General features: G+C 42.4%; 1 protein-coding gene across 1 annotated transcript; it reads right to left on the bottom strand.

The window, feature by feature from the left end:
* Window positions 1-17,702: 17,702 nt before the first annotated feature.
* Window positions 17,703-23,110, bottom strand: cited4a (Cbp/p300-interacting transactivator, with Glu/Asp-rich carboxy-terminal domain, 4a). The gene is made up of 2 exons (XM_041956087.1): window positions 22,931-23,110; window positions 17,703-20,901 (listed from the first exon to the last, which is right to left on the bottom strand). The coding sequence occupies exons 1-2, from the start codon at window positions 23,093-23,095 to the stop codon at window positions 20,173-20,175; spliced, it is 894 nt and encodes a 297-aa protein (XP_041812021.1). The 5' UTR covers window positions 23,096-23,110; the 3' UTR covers window positions 17,703-20,172.
* Window positions 23,111-23,343: the final 233 nt, after the last annotated feature.

Raw genomic sequence — 23,343 nt, 5'->3', positions numbered from 1 at the left:
TGATTTCTGGCAAAAGATGAAATGAAGCAATTGGGAGACAAGTTTTCATTTCTTTCCTCCGCCGTTTGGCAGTGCTCCTCTGCGCCTCACAGAGAGCAGGCCACTTAAGTGAAGAGCGGCATCTTGACAAGAGAGTTATAGACAGAGAAAACTGTACATTGTGCTCAGCGTTTCTACAGCACAAAAGGACAAAGCGGAATGAGAGAGTGGGTAGCACAATGTGCATTTTGTTCCCGAAACACTGTTGAACTAAACGGACTGAACTGGCCCACAAGCACCTGATGCAGAGCTGCTGTTCACTACTGCACAGTCACAAATGTAGTTACATCTGATGATGGAAGACCGATGAGTGAACATCGTGTGGGTGAGAGACGCAGAACATGTGTCAGCCACGTTTTTCAATCAGCGTTATTCTATATGATGCTACGTCTGACATGGACCAATCCAATAATCCACGTTTATTTTGACTTTGCACTCAACACACCAGCCTTGTCTTTGACACCTTCTATGTCTTCCAGATTGTTTCTGTTCTTTTAGTTTTGTAAAATAAATCAATAAAGTTTGGAGATTAAAATATTCTACTGCAGGAATTCTCAGTATCTGACTTTCATTCAATATTTATCTTAATTCTGTTTTTTGACTGAAAGTCTTTCTACAATGTACACTTTAGGCCCACAACTGGGAAGCAATTTAGAGTTGTTTTACAGCTGACTAAACCTGCAGTAAGAGAATACAAGAGGCTTGTTTCAATATTTTCGATAGCGTCCCATAGATTTTCTGTAATATCCGCACAGAGAGGATGTCAGTGTGGATGTGTAGCAGGATCTGCTTTGTTCTGGATGAGATGTAGACAAATGCAGCATTAACAGAACACTGACATGTTCAACAAACAGCAGCACCTCAGAGGTGTGGTCCACCTGCAAAATGTCACTGAAGTAGAAGCTTACTGTCTTGTATTTAGGTCATGCTCAAAATGCCATGTGGTCAGTGTCTTAGCTGTGTCACAGTTGTGAGTCTTGGATGATATTATGATGCTTTGGCTGCAACGTAAGTAACCGGCATGGTTACGTGGTACTTATGCAGCAATGTGAGCAAGTGGACGGCCGGTCTTAGCCAGTAGCTTCACTTGATGATATGACAGCGAGTGTCACCTCCCGGTGTCCCCCGCAGAGTCGGCCTGTCGATGCTTCTCAGCATCAGGTGGTTAGTGCGGCGTGAAGACTAGATTGACAGTGATGTACAGACACTCCACGTCGGTGACAGACATTCAAGAGTAGAATGACTGCCTGGAATTCACTATAAAACATACCTTCCCCCTCTTTGGTGCAGCTCCAGCTGGTGGCGCCCTAGCTTGTCTCTACCTAAAAACATCACAACACAAGACGTCGTCGCTCAGCGTCGTTCTTAGTATCTAGAGACACCGGGGGCTGAGCCCAGTCTGAAGATTTTCACCTGATAATAACACAACACCCTCAGAAAAACAGTGAAATGCAACTACATTTATCATCTCAGAGGGAAATATTTATATTTATTACATATATTTAGTCAGACATCTGTAGCTATGAGTTACTTTTCAGATTTCAATTATCATACCTGTCCTGTCGAGTAAAAACCACGATTCTCCAAACGTGTTGATTTTGAATGTGAATATCTATGACAAACTGGAGGATCAGGTGTTCCTCTATGGTATGAGAAGATTATCCTACCTCTTAAGATGAATAAACTATTTAATATACGTGTCACAAAGCCGAAAACAGGCTGCTTTTCTGAGCCCATGAAAAGCTGACTTATTAGAGATACATGGTTCTCACAGGACAGCGACACTACAAACACATAATGATCAAATAGAATATGATGCATTGCTCTAGATTGAACGACCCAACACTATAGTTAAACATCTATAGCAGTAAAATGCAACATTCACATTAATACAGCAGCAACATTAATCCAAAAACTTCATATTTAATATTAAAACACTGACTGCACAATGAGTTATTTTACTTTTCATATTTTACGTACATTTTGTTTATAATTCATACTGTTACTAACTAAGGCTTTCAATGCAGCATTAGTATTTCGGCATTGTGGCACTTTCCTCGAGGAAAGGCTTTGGATACTTGGTCCCCCGCTGAAGAAAAAACAAGAGCCTTGACTATGACGAAACATATGCTCGACTGTCTGTTGCCGAAGCTTTGTTCAGTGTGGAGAACTGGCCAACCCCGCTCTCATGGTTTCTGCTTCTACTGTATGACAGTAGCTGCTTTTGAACTGTGACAAAGTGTGTTAACTCTGTGTCTTATCTGTCTATCTGATACTCACCTCTTCTTCACCCCTTCAGCAGCTCTTTGGTGTCTCTGTCTGTCGCACTGCTTATCTCCTCTGCTCTCTCCTCCTGTGCTCCTCCCCTCGCTCCTGTCCCGGTTATAAGAAGCATGCAATCAGCATACGCCGACCAAAATCTCACCAAATCTCTCATGCGATGACTAGATCATAAACATGTAATTTATACACAGGCTTAACCAGTTCTTTGAACACACCAGCCACTATCAGATCATACAAAAGCGAGTCATGAATGCACCATGCCATCCCACAGCGGCTATCGATGCTCATTATTCCACATTTTCTGATAGTCACACAACACAGCGACACCACTGGGTTCCAGCAACAGGCCTACATTCAATGCAGCAACAGATGTACATCAATAAGCATCTATTGCTATTTATTACTGACTGCGGTGTAATCACAGGTCTCTGTGTTCTCACCATCTGATGACATCTATCGTCACTGCCTCATCCCTTCCTCTGTCATTCTCTCTCTCTCTCTCTTTCTGTCTGCCTCTCTGATGATTTATACAGCTATAATCATATGTAAGGGTGTGCCTTGGAAATATTTGTTTTCATTAGTGGCGTGCCCTGTGACAAAGATGTTTGACAGCCACTGAGCTGGACTAGCTTGCCAAAGAGCCCTGAGCTTGTAGATGAGGCAGTGGCACTCTCACGCCCTGACTCATCTGCTGCTACAGCAACAGGAGGTAACGCTTCCTCCACCTCCTCTAGCCTGGCTCATGGCCTTCATCCTTTGTGTGTTTCAGAAAGCTTCTTATATCCATTGTTAGCTTAGCTACCACCAGATGCCAACAATGGCAACCAGCGTGCTCTTTTTCTGTCTCTGTCTCACTGCTAACAGGGGGCTCCACCTTTTTGAAGGACCATGATTACACGGAGTGCTGCACAATCTGTTAAAACAGTTGTGTAATGTTTTCTGTGGCTTTCAAACGTCTGAAAGAATGTAAACCCCGATGATGTCATAGCGACGCCATCATAGTTATCTCAACTTGGGCAAGACATGGGTGTTTACCATGCAGCAAGGTCAGGATGCCTCAGCCTCTGCTGGTTCAAACTATTCTTTTTAGTTACCATGTTAGTGGCCTGGCTCTATAGGGATGGCATGACAGCCAGTTTTCCAGTGAACACACTGAAATATCCCAACAACAGTGGATGGATTGCAATGAAATTTGATATATATATATTCATGGTGCCCAGAGAATGAGTCCTCTGACTTTGATGATCATTGGCCTTTTCTCAAGTAACACTATGAGGTTGCCATTTGTAGTTTTTTGTGAAATTTATCAACAATTATTGGATGGAATGAAGAATTTCCAGGAAATATGATACATATACACAGGGTGTCCAGATGATGAATTCAAATGGCTATGGTGATCCCATGACAGTCAAAGTTTTCTGCTAGATGGCATATAATTTTGTACAGCGATTCATGGTTTGCAGAGGATGACTCCTAAAAACTTAAGAGATCCCATCAGTCTTCATCCAGCACCATCACCTGATCTAAATTACAGTTTGTCAAATAATTTATGACCAAATACAGGCAAACTATCAGAATTGTTTCCTAGAATTACAAAAACTTAGCATACTAACACATTAATGCAAGATGGTGAACATTATACATGCTTAGAATCAGCATGTTAGCACTGTCATTGTGAGCATGTTAGCATGCTAATGTTTGCATTTAGCTCAAAGTACCACTGTGCCTAAGTACAGCCTCATTGAGTCGCTCAAAGCAGCTTTCAATCTGTCTCTGATCAGATATCCTATTTATGGAAGTGCAGTGTTTAACAGCTGGAGGAGCACTTTATCTGCTAAGATGGAGTGGGGGATCCTTGTTAGCCTCCAACAGCTTGTAGCTGTGATGTTTCTATGGTGAGCTTTCTGGAGATCATCTGTCAATCAAACAATAACCTGTTATGATTCTTTGTATCACTACAGTTTCCTCTCTTTTCCATACTGGCCATCAATTCTCATGTTAATTGCTAAATTCTCCTTTAGCAGACAACTAGTGCCGGGGCCATTCAAAACGTGCATGTCCAGAACAGGCTGATTGCTCGGCCTTACAGTAGCAGTACACCTGCCCTGACATAGTTGCACCCGCTGGCAATGCTGGCAGCAAAAAGCTCACACATACATTTATGGTCTTAAAGCCCTTTTTAATATCTGTGGATAAGCCCAGCTAGCTACGCTTCCGAAGCAACAGGAATACCAGGAGGATCAGCTTGTTTGCAGTTAATGTCTGTGATTTGTTGAAATTTTCATAAGCAGTTTTCTGTTTGTGAAACTGAATGGCAACTTATTTAAATTAATTGACTACAATTAAACTCACAGTGTGTAATTTCTGGCTCTCTGTCAAAACAATAACAAAAGACGTAAAGAAGTGTGGGATCATGGGAGCGGCTGGCTTCAACCACCACTGCTGATGAAAATCTATTTGATTTGACTCAAGCAGAAATCAAGCTCATGGATGAGGTAAGTTTCATTCACATTATGTTTCGTCATGTTTGCCGACTTCCTTCCTCATACCAGATTTATCATCTGATGTTTCCTGTGTTTCCCTGGAAATCGTAGCAACTGGAGTAAAGGGGATATGACGCCACTGACGGGGAACCAAATGCAATACACTGTTCCCTTCAAATTACAGGTTTCTCTGGGTTTGAACATTGATGGAAACGTTTGGAATAACTTAAGGACACAACTCAACAAAATATAAACATCGGTCTAAGAAATATATATTACACCTTTAAGTCATGATTGCAATGCAATGCCCCCCACCCAAGAAACATTAATAACTCAAATATAATTCAACATGACTGCAGGAAAAGGACACATTGTAAATACAAAGTAAATATGATTCAGTTTCATCAAAGAAAAGTACCAGCTACTAGTTGTTTAAAACAGGAACACACCCCCATAAAGTAGTTATAAATCCACTGTTTTAAACCACTGTATGTTAGATCAACTGACACTAGATGGACATTTATTTTAATAACACTGACAGCACTTTCTAATATCAAAGCACTTTAGCGAGCTACAGTCACCTTAGGGAAGACCAAAGTTTGTGGCAGTGTGAATAACACTGATCTGTGTTGGCACGCAATCAAATCAACAAGCCCAAATCCCATTTCTTCAACCTTAGGGGCATCTCCAAGCACCCGGACCGTGTCTTGTTTCAACCAGATTAACCCTGTCCACATCTGATGACCTGTTATTGAAGACAATTACGGCTTGTTGCCACAGTCATTGCCTAAATGACACCATTCTGCATGTTGTATTTCAAGCTGTTGAAGGACTGAAGAGACACTGAGGGAGAGAATAGATTTTAAACAGTTTGATCACCATGTTCTTGTCCTGGTACTTATACTGTTCAGCTTCAATCCACAATTGGATGTCAGTGATTTGTTTTAATGGCTTTGAAAAGTTTGGCATTCCTTTCTTTCTGTCTTTACCTTTTTCTCTCACTTGGTAGGAGCTGCTCATTATGTGATGTACAGTATACACCGCAAAATCTATCTACTAAATGTCTCCCCACAGTCCTTTGGATGGGAGGTTTGAAATCTTTGGGTTTCTCGTCATTTTCAGTGAGTGAGACCAGATATTTTACGCAATATTTTGGGATGGACAAACTGCGACCGCCACAGCTGTGGTAGGCTAAGAACCACGAGCATGACAATGAAACATCTTTGCTAATAAAATACCCCCTTTGTGACACACATTAGAAGGAAAGAAAAATAATTTGTGTTACGACTTATAGGTTCTTGTGGAAAATGTGTATTCTTCTAACTGATTCTAGGAGGTGAGGGATTTCCAATTCACTTCAATACAGCTGGGTTTTATTGCAGCCGTTATAGTATTTAAAAAGATAATTCTATTCTATTAAAAGTTGAAATAATGTTGTAATATTGCCATGATTCCTATCCCTGAGCCTGTCATTGTAAGTTAATACAAGTTAATTGCTAAGATCTGGAAATGTGCACATATAAAAATGTCAGACTGAACAGGAAACAAAAGCAGCCACAGATCAGACAGGTTAGTCGCACTTATTTGGAAGGAAAAATGAAGGCAAACGGGAACATTTTTCAAAACTGTGCATCAAAGCTTATAGTCTGACTGCCTGGTTCAACCCACCGTACTGACCGTAGTTGTGTGCACAGTCTCCTTTGCAATCATAGGCTATTATCATCATTATGGGTGTTCACTCTTTGCACACAATGTAATGTCCAAAAAGCAGCTCAGATAATCTGATTAACAGCTGGCTTGTTCACTACCTTGGACTTTGTTGTAGGAGAATCAGAGCTTTCCCACATGTTCAATCACACGGGACTGTAGGTCTTTGGAAATCACCTGGAAACCCGACTTAGCGTTTCCTCAGGCACAAAACACGTGGTGAAATAAAACTGATTACTAAAGAGTACTGAGTATATATACTGTATATATACCTTATGGCCGCAGGGTGTTTTCCTGACACCATCTTAGTAGTTCCAGTTAAAATGTCTGTTCAGCGTTCTAAATTTATGGATTTATTGGATGGTAATGATTGTTCCAGGTATTAGTCAAACCCTCAGGTGTTACCAGGGAGAGATATGACTACTGAAAAATATGATAATATGGTGTTACTGACATATGACTAGTGAAAAACTGTAGACTTGAATCCAAAACACATGGAAATCTAAATCAATAGTGTTAATTTTTCCCACTATAAGTGGGATAATGCCTTTGGGATGTCGTGCCGGACAGTTCTGGCCTCCACATCATCCATTAATTCCCGACAATGGACACCTCACTGAGCACTATCCCTTACTTATTCACTCCAATCTCACCTTATTTCCACATTGGGTAAATGGACTGATTGTGACACCAAGACAAATCAATTTGTCGAGGCTTGGGAAAAAAATCCATCCCCTGCATTAGGTCCCTGAAAGAAGGATCTTTCAGGTTGTTCTTTTCCACAAAGCTTCGACTTTATTTACACCCTAAAAACATTATAGTTGGTTCATAGCAAGCGATGGAGTGAATGTATTTGTTTTAGCTCTAGATTAAGTGTAACGATCAGACTGCACTATCAGATAATGTGATGAATAAAGATAACAAAGATAGCAGTTGGCATCTTTCAGGGAAAAGGGGAAAGTTGGTTATCATATTGACCTGATTTATTATGACTCTGCCTCTGTACCTGCTGAGTCATTAAAGAAATTTTGCACAGTTCATGCATCCCAGATAGGAAGTCCTGGCAGACAGGTTTAGTTTGCACAGAAGCCTGCAATTACATATGAGTCATGGCTGCGACTGAACAGGCAGTGTTATCAAAAAATAATTGTAGTGAAGCAGACAAAACACGAGATTCTGTCATCCCGTCTACCACTCACACCACTCTAACTTCAACCATGAACGAACAGATCTTCAGTCAGAGCAAGAATCCTTTCACCGAGTGCTGAGGACTTGCCTGATTCGATTGCATTGGGAGTACAGTGGCCATCAATGTTTCTCCTGGGGGTGTTACAACTCGTAGGGAAAAGGGTGTGGGTCATTAAACTGTAAAGGTTTTAGCCCTTGAATGCATCAATGTGGAGTTATCTTGCGCGCAAAGTTTACAGGTTGACCTCATCATTTGATATTTTGTAACACACAGCCACCATCATGACTGTAGCCTCTTCTAGCCTCGCTGGGCTTATGGTGGCAGTCGATGAAAGATCAGGAAGTCACCTAAAACTTTAGGATCCTTTCTGTCAGGACTATAAATATCCACATAAAAAATCTGCCTGCAGTTATTAAGATAACTTGGAGCAAAGTACCATAATATGAAAGGTCAGGTCAGCAAAACCATCAAGAATCATCCTCTGGGGGCCATAATGCTAAATATCATGAGAATTTGACCAGTTGGTGTTGATATATTTTGCTTCGATCAAAGTCCCATGTGAACCAGTTGAACAGCTAACAGAATGACTTACTCAGACTGAATGGATCATCATTTGTATTCTGGCAATAAATCTGTAAGGCATAGGCCCAGTTCACACCTGGCATTAACATGCGTCTTGGGTGATCCAATCACAAGTGGGCAGCTGAGACACACAGCTGTTCACACCTGCATCTATCAAGGGACTCCAAGGTGTCCAGATTTACTGAACACTTCTTCATGTAGCGTGGCACCGCTTTCAGTGATCTTGTTGCACATACCTCGGATACTTCTGCATCATCACTTTACTTTTGTCTTCAATCCTGAAGTACTTTTTCACTCGAGTGCTGAGGTGACTCATCTGGTAAGCAAGAGTGCAACGTGGTGATGATGAGGCTGGTTTTCAGACGGCGAGACTCAGTCCATAGGACGGAGTGAAAAACAGACATGAGCAAACAGGAGGGAAATGTTGAAGTGAACGCTTGTGTGCGTCACCGCTGCTTCAGGGCAAGGAGAGCGAGTGACATCCACCTGACTGTCAAAAGTGTTTATTAGGCAACATGCAGCTGATGACATCGGAGCTTGGGAAAGGGCGTGGTTCCTGCTCTGGTATTCTTGAATCACACCGTCCTTTACAAACACTGAACACTTGTACTTTCAGCAGTTCAGCATCACTGGAGAACAAGACATTTAGAAAGGTAGCACTGAACTATCATTAATCTGCAGAGAGCTGTGTTTAAGAGCTGAAGTCCTCTGCTAAACCAGGTATGTAACTAGTGTTTACATGATGAGGTACCGGGCTGAGCCTGTTCCATCAGTGGATACATGTGAATGCTGCTTCTAGAAGATGTTGCTTCTTTAAAGATGTGTAAAGCCTAGCTTCTAAAGTAGCTACAATTGATATTTGTATAATAATTTGTGACACTTTCCTCCAGCAGGAGGCTGTGGTCCACGAGGACCAAAACATCACACCATTAGAACAAGTTTTTCCATCTACAGCCAGCCTCATCAACAAGGCACAGACTCTACATGTTGCATCAATGTAAAGTCTGCACACATGAGTAAATGCATTATATTAACATACATCTTTTGGACTACTGTTTCTGTGTATTGCACATATTCTTCATACTTCACACTGTGAACCCACTCGCTGATCTTTACACACATATATTGCACACATCTTTGTAATTTGTAGTAAATTTCTCAAGTTTTAGTGTGTGTTGTAAAGTATTCCTTGTGATGTGCAGCACAAAACCTAAAAGCAGTTTCCCCAAGAGTGGAGGCAGAGTCTATACATAACTTCAGCATAATCCAACACACAAAAACAATTATCTTCCAACCAATTAACTGTTTCTATACAAATATTCATTTTTTGCTAAAAAGTGTTTCTATGTGAAATTTGAAAATGTGAAGTTTTTGATCCAGCCAGACACTAAGATACAGTATCTACACTCTGTGAATATGTCCATTTAGAGTGGTAACATGCAAACCATTGTCCACAATATCTCTGCTCTAGATAATAGCATATTTAGTCTTGTTTGCAGGACTAATTTCAAATAAAAAAAAATGCATCTTGCAGATTAGATCAAAGGCTTGTTGTAGGATTTCAGTGTCTGAGTGTTCAGTATAGTTGAGTAGCAAAGCAATACAGAACTGCATCATCTGCATAAAGACGGGCATAACAGTTTGTTATAAAGAATGTAACACTGTTAATAGAAACTGTGAACAAGGCAGGAACCAGTACCGAACCTTGTGGAAGCCCCTTTAACAGTGGTAAAAAAAAATACAGAGCGATCGTTTCCTTGAATTCCACACTGTCTATGGGACAGATAGTCCTGAAAACATTCACGGGACTTAGAGTCAAAATCAATATCACATCGACTCTGTAGGAGCAGCGCATGATCAACAGTATCAAATGCTTTTGTTAAATCTACAACGAGGGCAGAAAAGTATTTCCCTTTGTCAACAGCATGTACAATATACTGTAATTTATGTGTCTGTGTTGAGCTCTGAAGCCAGATTGGTGTGGATTTAACACAGAATTTCTTGAGAGGAACGATCTGAGCTAATTATGAACTAGTGACTCCAGGACTTTAGCAGGATATGGCAGATTAGAAATTGCTATTTACCAGCGTACTAAGGCAATTTCCCTGTATGTAAAAACTTTCTTAGCAACAGACCAGACTCTGATTCTGATTAAACATTTAGAGAAAACCAGGCTAACTTTTCCACCTGCCTCCAGTCTTTATGCTAACCCAGGCTAATCGTGTTCTGATATGCTCTGCGCTTAATACACTGACACAAGAGTATAATCTTCTCATCCAGTCAAGTGCATTTCCCAATATCCTTCAGTTCAGTTGCATAAGTATATTTAAAGAACATTATTATTTTTGGTGCTAAAAGTAAATATCCCAAAATACATAAAAAATATTTTGTTGAGTCCAAGTCCAATACTCCTGTGTCATTACTTTCCTTTAACTAGAATAAATGAGCCTGCCAAGTCTTCAAATACAGATGTTTGTGATGCCCTTCAGCATCATGTTCAGGTAAACAAGCTAACTTTTAGTGCTGGGCTGGGGAACCAAAGGCCATTTCAATTTTCATTACATCCCTCACATCATGTTGTTGGTCGCCAGGCGCATCAGCTGGTTCCACATTGAACAGTGCAGCAAAAATGTTCAGTTCCTCCTGTTTACTTTTCCTGTCCTGAAACCTCTCAGCAAACGCCTGAAGGAGTTTTCACACTCGCCAGCATATTCAGATGTCATAGCAGGCTTTTGCTCTTGCAGAGTAGTAAAATGTAGAGTATTTGATTCAAGTCAGCTCAGTTCAGTTTTATGTATATAGCACCAAATCACTTTCCATATAGAGCAGGTCTAGATTATACTCTTTAATGTACAGAGACCCGACAGTTCCCTCATTAGCAAGCACTTGGCAACAGCAGCGAGGAAAAACTTCCTTTTAAAAAGGCTGAAACCTTGAGCAGAAGCAGGCTCCGACTGGAAGAGCATAATAATAATAATAATAATAATAATAATAATAATAATAATAATAATAATAATAACAATAATCAGCATCATCATCATCATCATCATCATAAGAGTTGCAATGGGCGTAAAGCAGGGCCCCGGCAGTAGGTGCAGCCATGATCCACAATCAAGGAACAGCCATGATCCAGGGGAACCTGCTAGGCGAGAAAGCACGAGAACTCTGGGAAGAAGCCAAGTTAGTAACATGAATTAATAGAACATGAATGAGTACAGATGGAGAGGAAGAGGAGGAGAGAGGAGCTTAGTGTGTCATTCGATAAGACTTTATTGATTTGCCGAACGAAAGAGGAGGTAAAAAAAGAACAAACAGACAATAAAAAAGATACAAAATACAAAATAAATCATTATCATGGGAAGTTCCACAGCAGACTAAGCCTTTAGCAGCCAAACCAGGATCTGATAGCTAATAGAAGTTCAAATGTATGGCAGGTAATTAAACATTACATTGTAAACACAGCAGCCGATACCCTCGCCTCAGCATGTCAGCACACAGAGCTGAAACTGGCCCTATTTTCAGTGTTTCCTCTTTCCAGCTGCCTTTGCTGCAGCTTTAATTTCACTTCAAATGATTTCTCATTTGAAAGCAGAGAGCTGAGACGCTGCTGGAGGTTCAGCTCTGAGAGGTTCTTGGTAAGGTCCACCATGAAGGTCAAATCACACACACACTTGCTATCACTGAGTTTCCATGTCAGGTTTTCTCTTCGTCTCCATGAATTATTCCAGACAAACTGACACTTTGGAACGGGTTCACTTTATGCGAGCAGCTCCACAGCAGCAACAAGGCTCTCCTCCACTCCTTTGAATTCTCCTCACCTCTGAGTGAGGCTTTATGCTTCTTAGCTATTCGCTTGCTCTCTGTCTCATAGGCTGTGTATGTCCCGGAGGCCGGAGCTTCACCACGCCCACTTCAGCATCTGTATGAGACGCATTGGGCCTCCATTGTAAACTCATCCACAGCAATGTTAGACACTCATAGAAACAACTCCATCCCACGGAGTACAAAGAGCGACAACGTCCCTCAGGACCTTCCCCCAGGAGACCAGGGTTCACGTCCCGCGTGAAACCAAAAGTGAAACCAAAAGTCAACGATCTTGTCCTAAACCTAACCACATAGTTTTGGCGCCTAAACCCGACCAAACTGTTTCCTCGCATGTTAGAAAGGTTTTGTGGCAGGAAGGCTTAGCATGTGCCTTGATACCCTGTGCACTGAATGAGACAGAGGAGAGTGACAAAGCAGGTGTTTGATGGGATGAAGTGAGAACGTGTGGAATAAACTTTACTACTGAGCAATAATACTTCTTCCTAAGTACACTTGGATCTGCTCAGAGTACAATTACTGTGAATTCTCACAGTATTTATCAGGGTATTATTACATGAACTGTAGTTCTTAACAGCTTAGTAAATTGAATTTAGAAATATATATTTTCCTTTTAATTTATATATCTCAATTATATGACTAAATAACTCCACAAATAAGTCCACACTGCGAATAGGTAGATGAGGTTTTATTTTATTTTATTTTTTGTTGATGCTGTTCAAACTAAATATTCCAGTAAAAGAAATAAAGTGGATTTAAGATATGTATGTTGTATACTAATAGTTAATACCACCATTGTAACATGCCTGGGCTTGTCACTGTATGCTTGTCATTTCCCGTGAGACGGAGTTGTTATGTGACTCAAAGTTGTAAACTGTTAATGTGACGTTCTCCTTAGATCAATCTATCTTCTCTATATATGATTCATGAAACCTATACTCCCTTTTAAAGAGCATTTGTAAAACAGGGTTTGCTGTAGCAGCCTCGTGTGCCGTGGCTCTGCAGCCCTGCTGCCAGGAGTGCTTTAAAGTATTACCGTGTCAGAGCAGATGTGGCGTGCAGAGCCACCCTGCTGTCCCACCAGGTGGACTTGGCATCGCCAGCCCCGCTCTGCATCCTGGATTAGACTTGGCTGGCAGACATAACAAAGAGATTGGGGCCAAGAGATCGTTGCACGTGCAAAACAGCTGAGGCTGCACTGTTTGTCTTCTGACCAAACTGGTTCACTTCAAACAGGCAATGATATTTGATACAACACAGGGAGCAGGGGACATGTTCATGTGTGTACTGTACACAGGGAGGTGTGTCTCTTCAGTTTAGTGAATCTTGGTTTTGGTTTATGGTGAGCTGTGTGGCCGGTTTCTCACTGAAGACCTGGTTTCACTGTGTCATTTCTCAGCATTCAGCACGGCCATGGTCTGATACTGCTGGCTAGCAGCCCACAACCACAGGGCAGTTTCACTGGAGCAGTGGCTGAGCAAGCTGGAGACTGACTCATTAAACATACAGCACAGTAAATTGTGCCCAATCAATTCAAACAGCATTGATCACTCATGCATGTGCTAACACTGTGAACTCAAGATTCAATCATAGATTTTATAACGCGTGCAAATGCAATTTGAGGTTTTGAATGCAGCTACAGGAAACATCATTTTTCTAGAAATGTATATCTGTCTTATCAAATCACAATGCAAGACAGAATATATTTATCCATATGAAGTTCTGTTGTGAATACAGACCATTTATGTGTCACTGAAAACGTAATATAACGCTGTTGTGGGTTATTTGGTGCAGCCATTAATGGGGCTGCTGCACTGACTGGATGGGTGAGTGGTTGTGATTACATTAACATCGTCGCGATATGTTTGCCAGTGTTACACACCATCACAGTCACTCCTTTCATGACAAAGCAGTGTGTTCTGCAGCATATTGAAAACACATTTGCTGCTCATTCATGATCAGTGTGGAAACAGATACTTAATGGCTCCTTGCTTTAATTACAGCACTGCAGAATGCCACTGCTTCCTGTTAGCAGATGGAAAACCTCAGCGTGGCTTTTTCATCTTCACAGACTTTGGCATTTGCCATCATTGAATTCATTTGTGAATAAACGTATTTATTTACATTCATGAGTGAGTTTCACCAGTTCAGTATTTTGGGACATACATTCCCTCACTTGCAGAAAGTTGCAGAAAATCCCATTTCTGTATGGTGAATATGAAGCTGCAGCCATGAGACCAGTATCTTTGCTTAGCATAAAGCCTGGAAACAGGAGGAAACAACTTGTCTGGCTCTCTCCAAATGTAACAAAATAAACTTACCAGCCCCCCGAAGCTCTCTGATTACCATGTTACATCTTGTTTGTCTGATTCAGATGCAGCATCTCCCCTCAATATATAAAATATGGAAATGTGTAATCCATGAACTCCTCCTGCTTTATGTTGGTGTACAAGTCAACCAGCAACACTGAGCGCAACAGCTCCGCATGCAGCAGCCTCCTATTAACCTGTGACCAACCATCTGATTTGAATGGTCATATGTGGGATGTATTCATACGATGTACCCCCTGCATTATCCAGGACTTCACGTCTAAAACGGTCCGAGATTGAGGCAGAAAGCGGTGTTCAACCTCAAAATAACACTCCACTGAAAACACAAAAAGGTTGAGGCTGCACGTTGGGGGCGTGCTGCTGCAGGTACCAGTGAGACGATGACATACAATCCAGGACAGCTGGTTCTAGCGAGACATCCATGAATTTGAAGGATTATCAGCTGCCAAAACACTGCTGTAATACTCAGAGACATGATTCTACAGCGCAGGGTTCATCTGAGTGTCAGTGATAGCATGGTAAACAATGTTCATGCTACAAATTCATTTCACAAGGACTGTGCAGTTGCACATATTTGACTCACCACTGCGGGGTGTTAAATTTAGACAGGTTCAACTTTGTTGCTGGATGACCCTGTGTTTATTTGGCTGTCGCCCTCTGTGTCATATTGGAGGCAGCCTAAATTTTATTTATCTTTATATTTTACAGGCTGCGAACTTTGCCAGTCTTCAAATCAGTCTGACCCATTACAGTGCAGAGACCACCGAAGATTTAGGGTCACAGTTTGTTGATGCTTTCACACAGACCACTTCCATGTTAAACAGGCACAGAGGAGAGAGCTCGGCAGGAAGTGATCAGTGAGCTTTGGGAAGAAGGGTTAGGTAGGATCAAGTGCCGTTCTAATGGTGCCAGACTTGAGCTCACACAGTTCAAGGTCATGTATTGAATACGCTGAATAGGATTTAGCATGTATGACGTCCACATACAGAGTATCACATGTAAATTGGAAGGCCAGGCTTTGACTCGTCAGTGTGGGTTGTGCCTTGCATTAAACAAGTTCTTGAAGAAAATAATCCAATTGCTCAGTCTAATAATTGGAGAAAGGAGTTACCCTTGACTGTGCTCTTGCTATAATAGGTTGCTCTGAGTGGGTCTTTGAGCTCCCGTGTGAGGCCCAGCAGGCTCTCATGCTTGCAGCCAGAAGGGCTATTCTGAGAGTGGATGTGAACATCCCCGCCTTGCTTTAGGAAGTGGCTCAACGATACAGTTTCCTGTTTATATTTTGAGGAGATAAGCGCTCAAACTTCAATTTGCACATATTTGTGGAGCTCTTTTTGAATACAGCAGGAACAGGATGACTCTGGTGTTGACATGTGCGTGTATTTAAAGTTGGACTACATCACTTGTTGCAGACTCCTTCTTCTACACATTAAAAGTTGAATTAATACAGTTGTTCAGTTTAACTCCCAGAGGTTTGACCAGTATGACCAGTAGCCCATACAGTGGTGTCCCCAACACTGTCACATGACTTTCTGAGTTCATGTATCACTGAGGTGACACGTGACTCACATATTGCATCTTGAATTTTCAGGTAAAGCCATTAGTATTTTTTCTAATTCTGGATCTTTCCTAGGGGCGGGCTCAAATCCAATCCACCACTCTGGACTTTTTATGGCTTCCATTACTGATCCAGTTCCTTTGCTTCCATGAACAGGTAGTGACGCAAGATCTGTCTGTCTCGTAGGCTCCATAACTGTACGGTCCACTGAACTTGCAAGTGTTGACACAGTAAATGCCGCATGTCACTCCGCAGGAAGCAGGTGAGAGATCCACAGCAGCACTCGTGGACAATGGCACACAACTTGCAGTCAGTATAGGAATCACACATAAAATTAAAAAAAGTCTGTTTTTATGTGACTTCTACTTCCTTTGTTATTATATCTTTACATTAAAGTTTTATTTTTTTCTTTCTCTCCTTTCTCACTATTTCTTCAATTTATTGCACATTTTTCTACATGGTGGCCTTTTGCTTTTGATATATTGCTTAAAAAACTCCATGTTTGCATTAACAGCTATTCAATAGCTAATTAATCCCAGCGTTCATTCATTAAGCAGTTAGGGGTGTGATAAGGAGCACAACTTTTCATGTGTGTGATCTTCTACTAATCACTTGGGTGTGATTTTGTGAGCAGAGGAGGACCTGTGTGAGCTTGGTCTTGTTTTTAATCATGTGGCCACTGTAAGAATAACTATTTTAAAAACGTATGTAGGTTAAAAAGCAGTGCTTCCTTTTGGTCACACAGTATGTTGGCTGGGGCTACGTAGCCCTTAACGTGCTTTATGCGAGCTGCGACCCCTCTCACCTGTATTTGCCACAGGTAGACACTAGTGCTGTGCTCTGCTGCAGGCTTGCTCTGCTACAAGTCTAACAGTCACCAGCTCAGATACTTATTCAAAATCCATTAAAAACAGCTCAAGGACAAAACGCCGCCTTAACGAAACATCATGTAGAGCAGAGCGAGTATTTCAGGTCTTCTTAATATGACTTTACTGCACAGCTAATTAGAATTTTAATGAGCCTATTTTTATATTTTTTTTTCATAAATCCCCACAGAAATGTTCTTCTAATGGCAGCGAGATGGTAAAACAAACCTTCTAGCTGGAGATGTGCAGTGAGCTCTTCACATTCCGTTCCGGGAGAGGACTAAACGTGTGTTTACATGTCATTAAAATGACTGGATTACATACAGGCTTCCTACAGCAAGATAGCAGGCAGACGCGCGTGTGTGTCATCAGGTTAAATAGTTAACGTGGAATACAGCCACTGTTATTCATTACAAATCAGGACGCCGCTGTTGTTTACGCTGTACTGTTGCCGCTTTGCAGGGTTACTGACTTTTAATGTTCCAGTATTAAAATGATATAACGCACAATGAACTGAAAATAACTGCTGCTGGGTCCAGCTTTGTGTTGACAGAGTGCTGAATCATTACTGTTTAGGATATATGGTTTGGACTTTGCCCTCGTGTTTGCTCATCACTTCTCGTGGGTGGGAAAGTGTCTAAAACCAACGGGAGAATAAAACTCAGATAAATAAGACGAATCAACAGCATCTGAAAGCCGCTGTGGTTTCCACCGCTTACACAAACAACAGCTTGGTATACAGCAACACTATAGCATGCTCCATTTATCAAGTCCATGTGTCATATTGTGCTCTTTTTGACGGCTAACAGCAGATAAAGGAATTACTGGCATCCAAAGAAGAAATTTCTTTAAATAAATATTTTATTTGAAAATAAATACATTTTCTTAAAATAGAATCAATAACAATACAAAAGCTTTGGGGAAGTGGGGAAAGGAGTCGGAGGGAGGGGCGGGGGTTTACCCAAATGAATGATGTGTAATTTTGGAACAAGGAGTACAATCTCACACGTTTATCTACCATCTTAAGACAAGTTCCCACTATGTGTTGTACTGTACATTCTCAGCTGCTTTGTGGGAAAGTGGTGACATCCCTCACGCTTGCTTTAACATGCAGTCTACTTGGTCTTAAAGCTTCAGGCCCTGCACCCAAAAACCATTGGTATACTCATACTGTATCTACACACTCGTTTGCAAAAATGTAGGATATAATCTTTTGTCAACACATCAAAATCAGCCACTGATTTACATTTACATCTGACAATGTTTTCTGAAAGTACCTTAAATGTGTCTAGATCAACTTCACCTCTAGTCTACAGTACAAAGATACAATACACAAGAAGGCTGCGCTTATTGATATAGCAGAGGCCACTGTCTCGCTAAGGCCAGAAGTATTTCCATTTTAACTGTGAGGTTGGGAGTTTGTCTCGCTGCAGTTTGCCAGACAGAAAGTGAAAAAGAGCGGGAGCTCTCTGGCACTTTTCTGCCTTTATGACAGTGTTTCAATGCCCATTGTTTGACTCAAGAGCTCGGAGATGGCAGATCTCCAGAGAGACAGGGACAGCGGCACAGTTGTATTGGAACAGATTAACACAGTGCAGCAGTGCAGCCCTGACCCCTCCGACGGCTCTACAAATAGCGTTACGAGTGCAGGAAGTTCTCCCTCAAACAGCCCGCAGCAGCAACACAGCAACCTTGACAAAAACCTAATTACAAACTGCGCAAAAAAAGAGAAGAAAAAAAGCCACAGAACATGTCCGTTTTATAATTATTGAGACATTGGAGAATGTGCAAGCCGACCTCAATTAAGACAAGCGTGTGAGAACATGTAATTTAAATCTAATCAGTAGAAAAGCAGCAGAGTAAGCTAATCTATGGCAAAAACAACAACTTTGCACTCTCCGTGCTCCTCGCTCGCTCCTTCTGCCGAATGAAATCAATGGCACAGGTAGCGGCAGCTTTAAATAATGATTAAACTAAGTGCTGCCAGGGACCGCTGTGTCCACACATTGTGTCCACACATCCAAATCTCTCTCCCCGCGCAGCCTCCAACCACCTTCAGCACTCCGGGCGGGAGTTTAGGGAGGAGAGCGCCATTCGATCGGTTTTAAATGCCTCACTGCACTGACCACACACAGATGTACACAAATAACACACAGATGCAAATTCTGCAAACGCGCGCTTTTTTTTTTTTTTTTTTTTTTTTAAACCAATCCTGTTTTAAAAGAAAATAAAAGATACCACTTCAGTTCCACGACCAACACGCTCGCCCTCTGACGGCTGCTTTTTTTGTTTGGCTTTTCTTGGGTCTTGCAACAGGCCTCAGCTCCGTTGTTTCTCACATCTTAGCAGGTTCCTTCCTCCCGAACAATTCTCGCAGTTCTATGAAGCAGAAACTGAAGATTTGCTTGCAATGAGCAGCTGACAGTCTGACTTGGAGCAAAGAGACGTCCGAGCCATTCTCCACAGACGAATGCTTTGTCTAAGCCAACGCTTGAAAGCAATGTGCTACTTTGCCAATGATTTGATCACATTTAATCAGCAGGGAACAGATGCGGCACATTTAATGATTGCAGATTGTATCAGAGTCAGGTGAATGACACTGAAGCTAAAGAATCAGTGTTGCACATTTCACCAGACCAAGCCGAGATAAACCCCGTCACGTCACCCAGGAATGCTGCACAACCTCACTCTCCTGCTCTTCAAGGAAATGTGTAATATATTGTAGGAAATGAGATTTGAAGAGCCAGCCTTCAATATGCGCGCAAATTGTCAGAAAAAATCTGTCCTTAATCCCTTCATCCTTGTATAAACAAATTCAGAGGACTTCCTTTTATAAATTTGTAAAATGTCTGCTACTATTTGAAGGTGTCATCAGAGATAAAGTACATTTAGAGACGCCACAGAATCTAGCAGACCCAGATGGACAGTATTTTTAGGCGTTCCCTCGTTGTGTTTAAGTTTACAATTATCCCAAAGCCTTGGCACTGCAGGCACATGTGCTGAGGGCCAGATGGGTACAGACAGAGCCTGCTGCATCAGGATGCCTCAATTTGGCCAAAGACAACAGATCTTACTGGCACCAGCTCAAAGAAGAGAAACCCGGTGCCTTCGCTGCATTTTCTCTCAGTACATTTCTTCATCAAGTCGCAGGCAGGTCAGTGTGAGGGCATACTAGACACTGTCAAATACACAGACACAGAAACACCCAAACAGAACAGAGAGATTGTCTCCTCTTGCTGTGCTACTGTGACCGCTCAGTCATTCTTTGGAGTGTCCAGTCCAAACAAACCAAACCAGCTCCCGGACTCTTCGCTCAACAGCTCACGGTGCTCGGCTGCTGTTTGCACACGAAGTCCGATATGAAATCAAACTCGTTCTGTCCCAGGAAGAGTTCGGGCAGCTCCTGAACGCGATCCAACCCAAACTCCAGCACCAGTGAAGTCAGAACCTCCTCGTCGATCAGATCCATGTCCATGCCGTTTAGCCCCAGAGGGCCTCCAATGTGCTGCATGCCTGATAGCTGGGCCGGACCCACCCGGTACTGAGCGCTGCTGGGCAGGTGGTGGCCAGTGGCTGAGCCCAGCGGGTGTCCGTGGTACTGAGTGTTGAGTTTTTGCAGGTGCATGCTGGCCATGAGCTGCTGAGAGGTGAGGTTACCAGGGAGGTACTGCTGCGGGTGTCCACCCTGCTGCTGCTGCTGTTGCTGCTGCTGCTGCTGGGGGTGCATGTGGTGGTGCTGCTGCTGCTGCTGCGGACCCTGGCCATTGTACATCATGTTCCCAGACATCATCTGGTGGTGGTGGTTGGCCATGGGAGCTCCGTTCACGGGGCCGGCCATCCCGCCGGGTCCCACCATGCCCGTCCGCTGTCTCATGGCAGCCTCCATGTTGTTCTGAGGGTTCCTGCCGTAGTGCATCACCTGGCCGTTGGGCAGACTGCGCAGACCGGGCTGGCCGTTGTGCTGCGGAGGTCCGTTCATGCCCATCCTGAAGCCGTGGGTCATGGGCATCATCATGTGTTCAGCCATGGCTGCTCTGTCACCCTGAACATATAACACATCAAATTAGATTCTGTTATGTAACACATAGCGAGCTTAACGACTTAAAATACCCAACATTTTACACAAGTGGTTCAGTTTCCTCATGACAAGGAGTGCGGCTCAGCCTGTGAAAACGGCTGTATAATGTATTGTGTGGCTCTGGAAGGAGCTTTCTAAAGTTTTAAAGAATAACCTTGAAGTAGGACTGGGGAATAAGGCCAAAAAAATAAAATCCAGCTTTTCGAAGCTTGGGGACAAAAACGCAAGTCCTAAATGTTTTTAGGACTTGAGACGGCTGAGCACAAATAAGAAAGACCTGCAGCACCTGCAAGGCTGTCATCATTAGAAATATTCAAAGTACCAGATCCTTTGACTCAGTAGAGAGTCGACAGTTTTACATTTACAGACAGCTAGCTAGCATTTGCTACCTGGCAGGTAGACACAAACTGAACCTCCCATAGATGCAACCATTTAAAGTCACTACGAGGTAACAACAGCACGCTAGCCTGTATGTGGCTAGCGTGCTGTTGTTAATCAAGACAGCTGGTGTAGGCAGTTCACCTTTGTTTGCATGTTCTAATGACTCCCTTTTCATGATTTAGACATTTTGCACATCATGAAAAAACAATATACATTACCCAGACCTACCCTGATGATGTCATCAGGTTTGTTTGGATTGGACATTTCATTTTATTTTCTGTGTGTATGTAAAAATTGTTGCATTCATTAAAGATTTGCAAGAGTGGGGTTCAAAAAAGTGAGCATTCAGGTGGCAGCGAGGGTCTAACAAAAGAAACACTATCCAGTTGCATGATGGGAAACGTAGGATCCAGCATTTTTAGATTTTGACCCATGCTAGAGACTAAAAGTCAGAGTATCACAGTCTCTACAGCTGACACCTTCTTCCTTTAATTTCACTCTTATGACTTTTCACCTTTTTTTTTTAATTGCAATACTAAATCATTGGAGAATCCCTTTAAAAGAATGGAACAGAATAAAAAAACACCCTTCCACTCGCATGAGAACGAGCCCCGTTTCTGCTGAAACTACTCTCCCTCTTCCTCCACAGTTTCTCTTTCTTGATGTAAGCGCTTCCACTCACACCAGAAGTGTCACCGCAAAAAAAAAAAAAAAAAAACATCTCAAACCTCCCAAATTACACCATCAGTGAATTACCACTGGATATCACACTGACGAGTGAGGGCAGCAATACCCTTGCAGCCAAAAGGACGCAGAGGAATGCTTCTCCAGACCCCCCCCCCCCCCCCCCAACACACACACACACAACACAAAACACACTGCCTGTCTTCACAAAAGATCTTCAATTGAGATCACCTACAGATGGCCAACAGATCCTGTTGATGCTGAGACTGTGCTTTGCTGTCAACGTGATTGGCTTATTAAAATTGATGACATTATTTTATAACCTGACTCTAAATGAATAATCATAAAAACACATTCAGAGCGGGCAATGACTGCACAACATGATGTCTGTGAAAAAACAAAGACATTTCAGGCTTTTAAATCCCCCCCAAAAAACTGAACTGTGGTGGTGCCGCTGGCTGCTTGTACACATTCAACCCTTTCAGAGCTGATAAGACCAGACACTTTCCTCAATAGCCTCAGTCCTTCTCAGAATTTTCTGCTCTTGTGTTACCTTGGCTAATTAACGTGGAGCTTCTTTGTAGATCTGGATTATCGTTCAGCCAAATGTCACTTTGTAAATGGAGAGTCTGAGGGAGGATAATAATTGCTGGTATTATCACACAAGCACGAAGGCTGTTTTTTTGTTTTTGTTTTTTTTTTTGTATGCATGTGTTCTTTTTAATCACTGAGGACAGTGCATGTGCGTTATTTTACATTATTCGATGCGGTAAACCGCCAATAAATGTAATAATAACGCTGCGAGTAAACAAACCAGATCTGATCAGCCTGTTTTCATTCTGTCGAGAAATTGTGAAACAGTCCGCAGTACAAAGGAGAAAGTGCTGCCTGTCTACCTGTTTCGGGAGTAACAGAGGACGACACCTACCCGATGTATTAATGTGGAATCCGTGGGGAGAAGTTGGATCGGCGCCGGGGTTGTTTCTCCAGCTGATGCTCCGGCTACATGCAGCCCTGCGGCGGATTCAAACTCTGCGGCGTCTCGGCAGTCAGAGGAGTTTGTTTTCTGGGTCAACTCAGGGATTATATGCATCTATAAAGCACAGAGAGAGAGAGAGAGAGAGAGAGAGAGAGAGGGAGGGAGAGGAGGAGCCACCGTCCTCTCCGTCTCCTTTGTTGCCATTGGTCCTCCCCCTTAATCACTGTGCAAAGAAACATTCGCGAAGTGCCTCCGCTGCTCCGGCTCCGCCGCGCCGCGCTCGGTCTCACTGCCGCCCGCCGTCATTACCCGGACGCTGTAATCCGTAATGATCCCCTCTCTGTTCACCGAAACACACAAAA

The sequence above is a fragment of the Chelmon rostratus genome, chromosome 16 (genome assembly GCF_017976325.1).
Source record: "Chelmon rostratus isolate fCheRos1 chromosome 16, fCheRos1.pri, whole genome shotgun sequence".
NCBI classification, from domain to species: Eukaryota; Metazoa; Chordata; class Actinopteri; order Chaetodontiformes; family Chaetodontidae; genus Chelmon; species Chelmon rostratus.
Note: the sequence above shows the minus strand (reverse complement) of the source record. Positions and strands in the feature narration are given on the sequence as shown.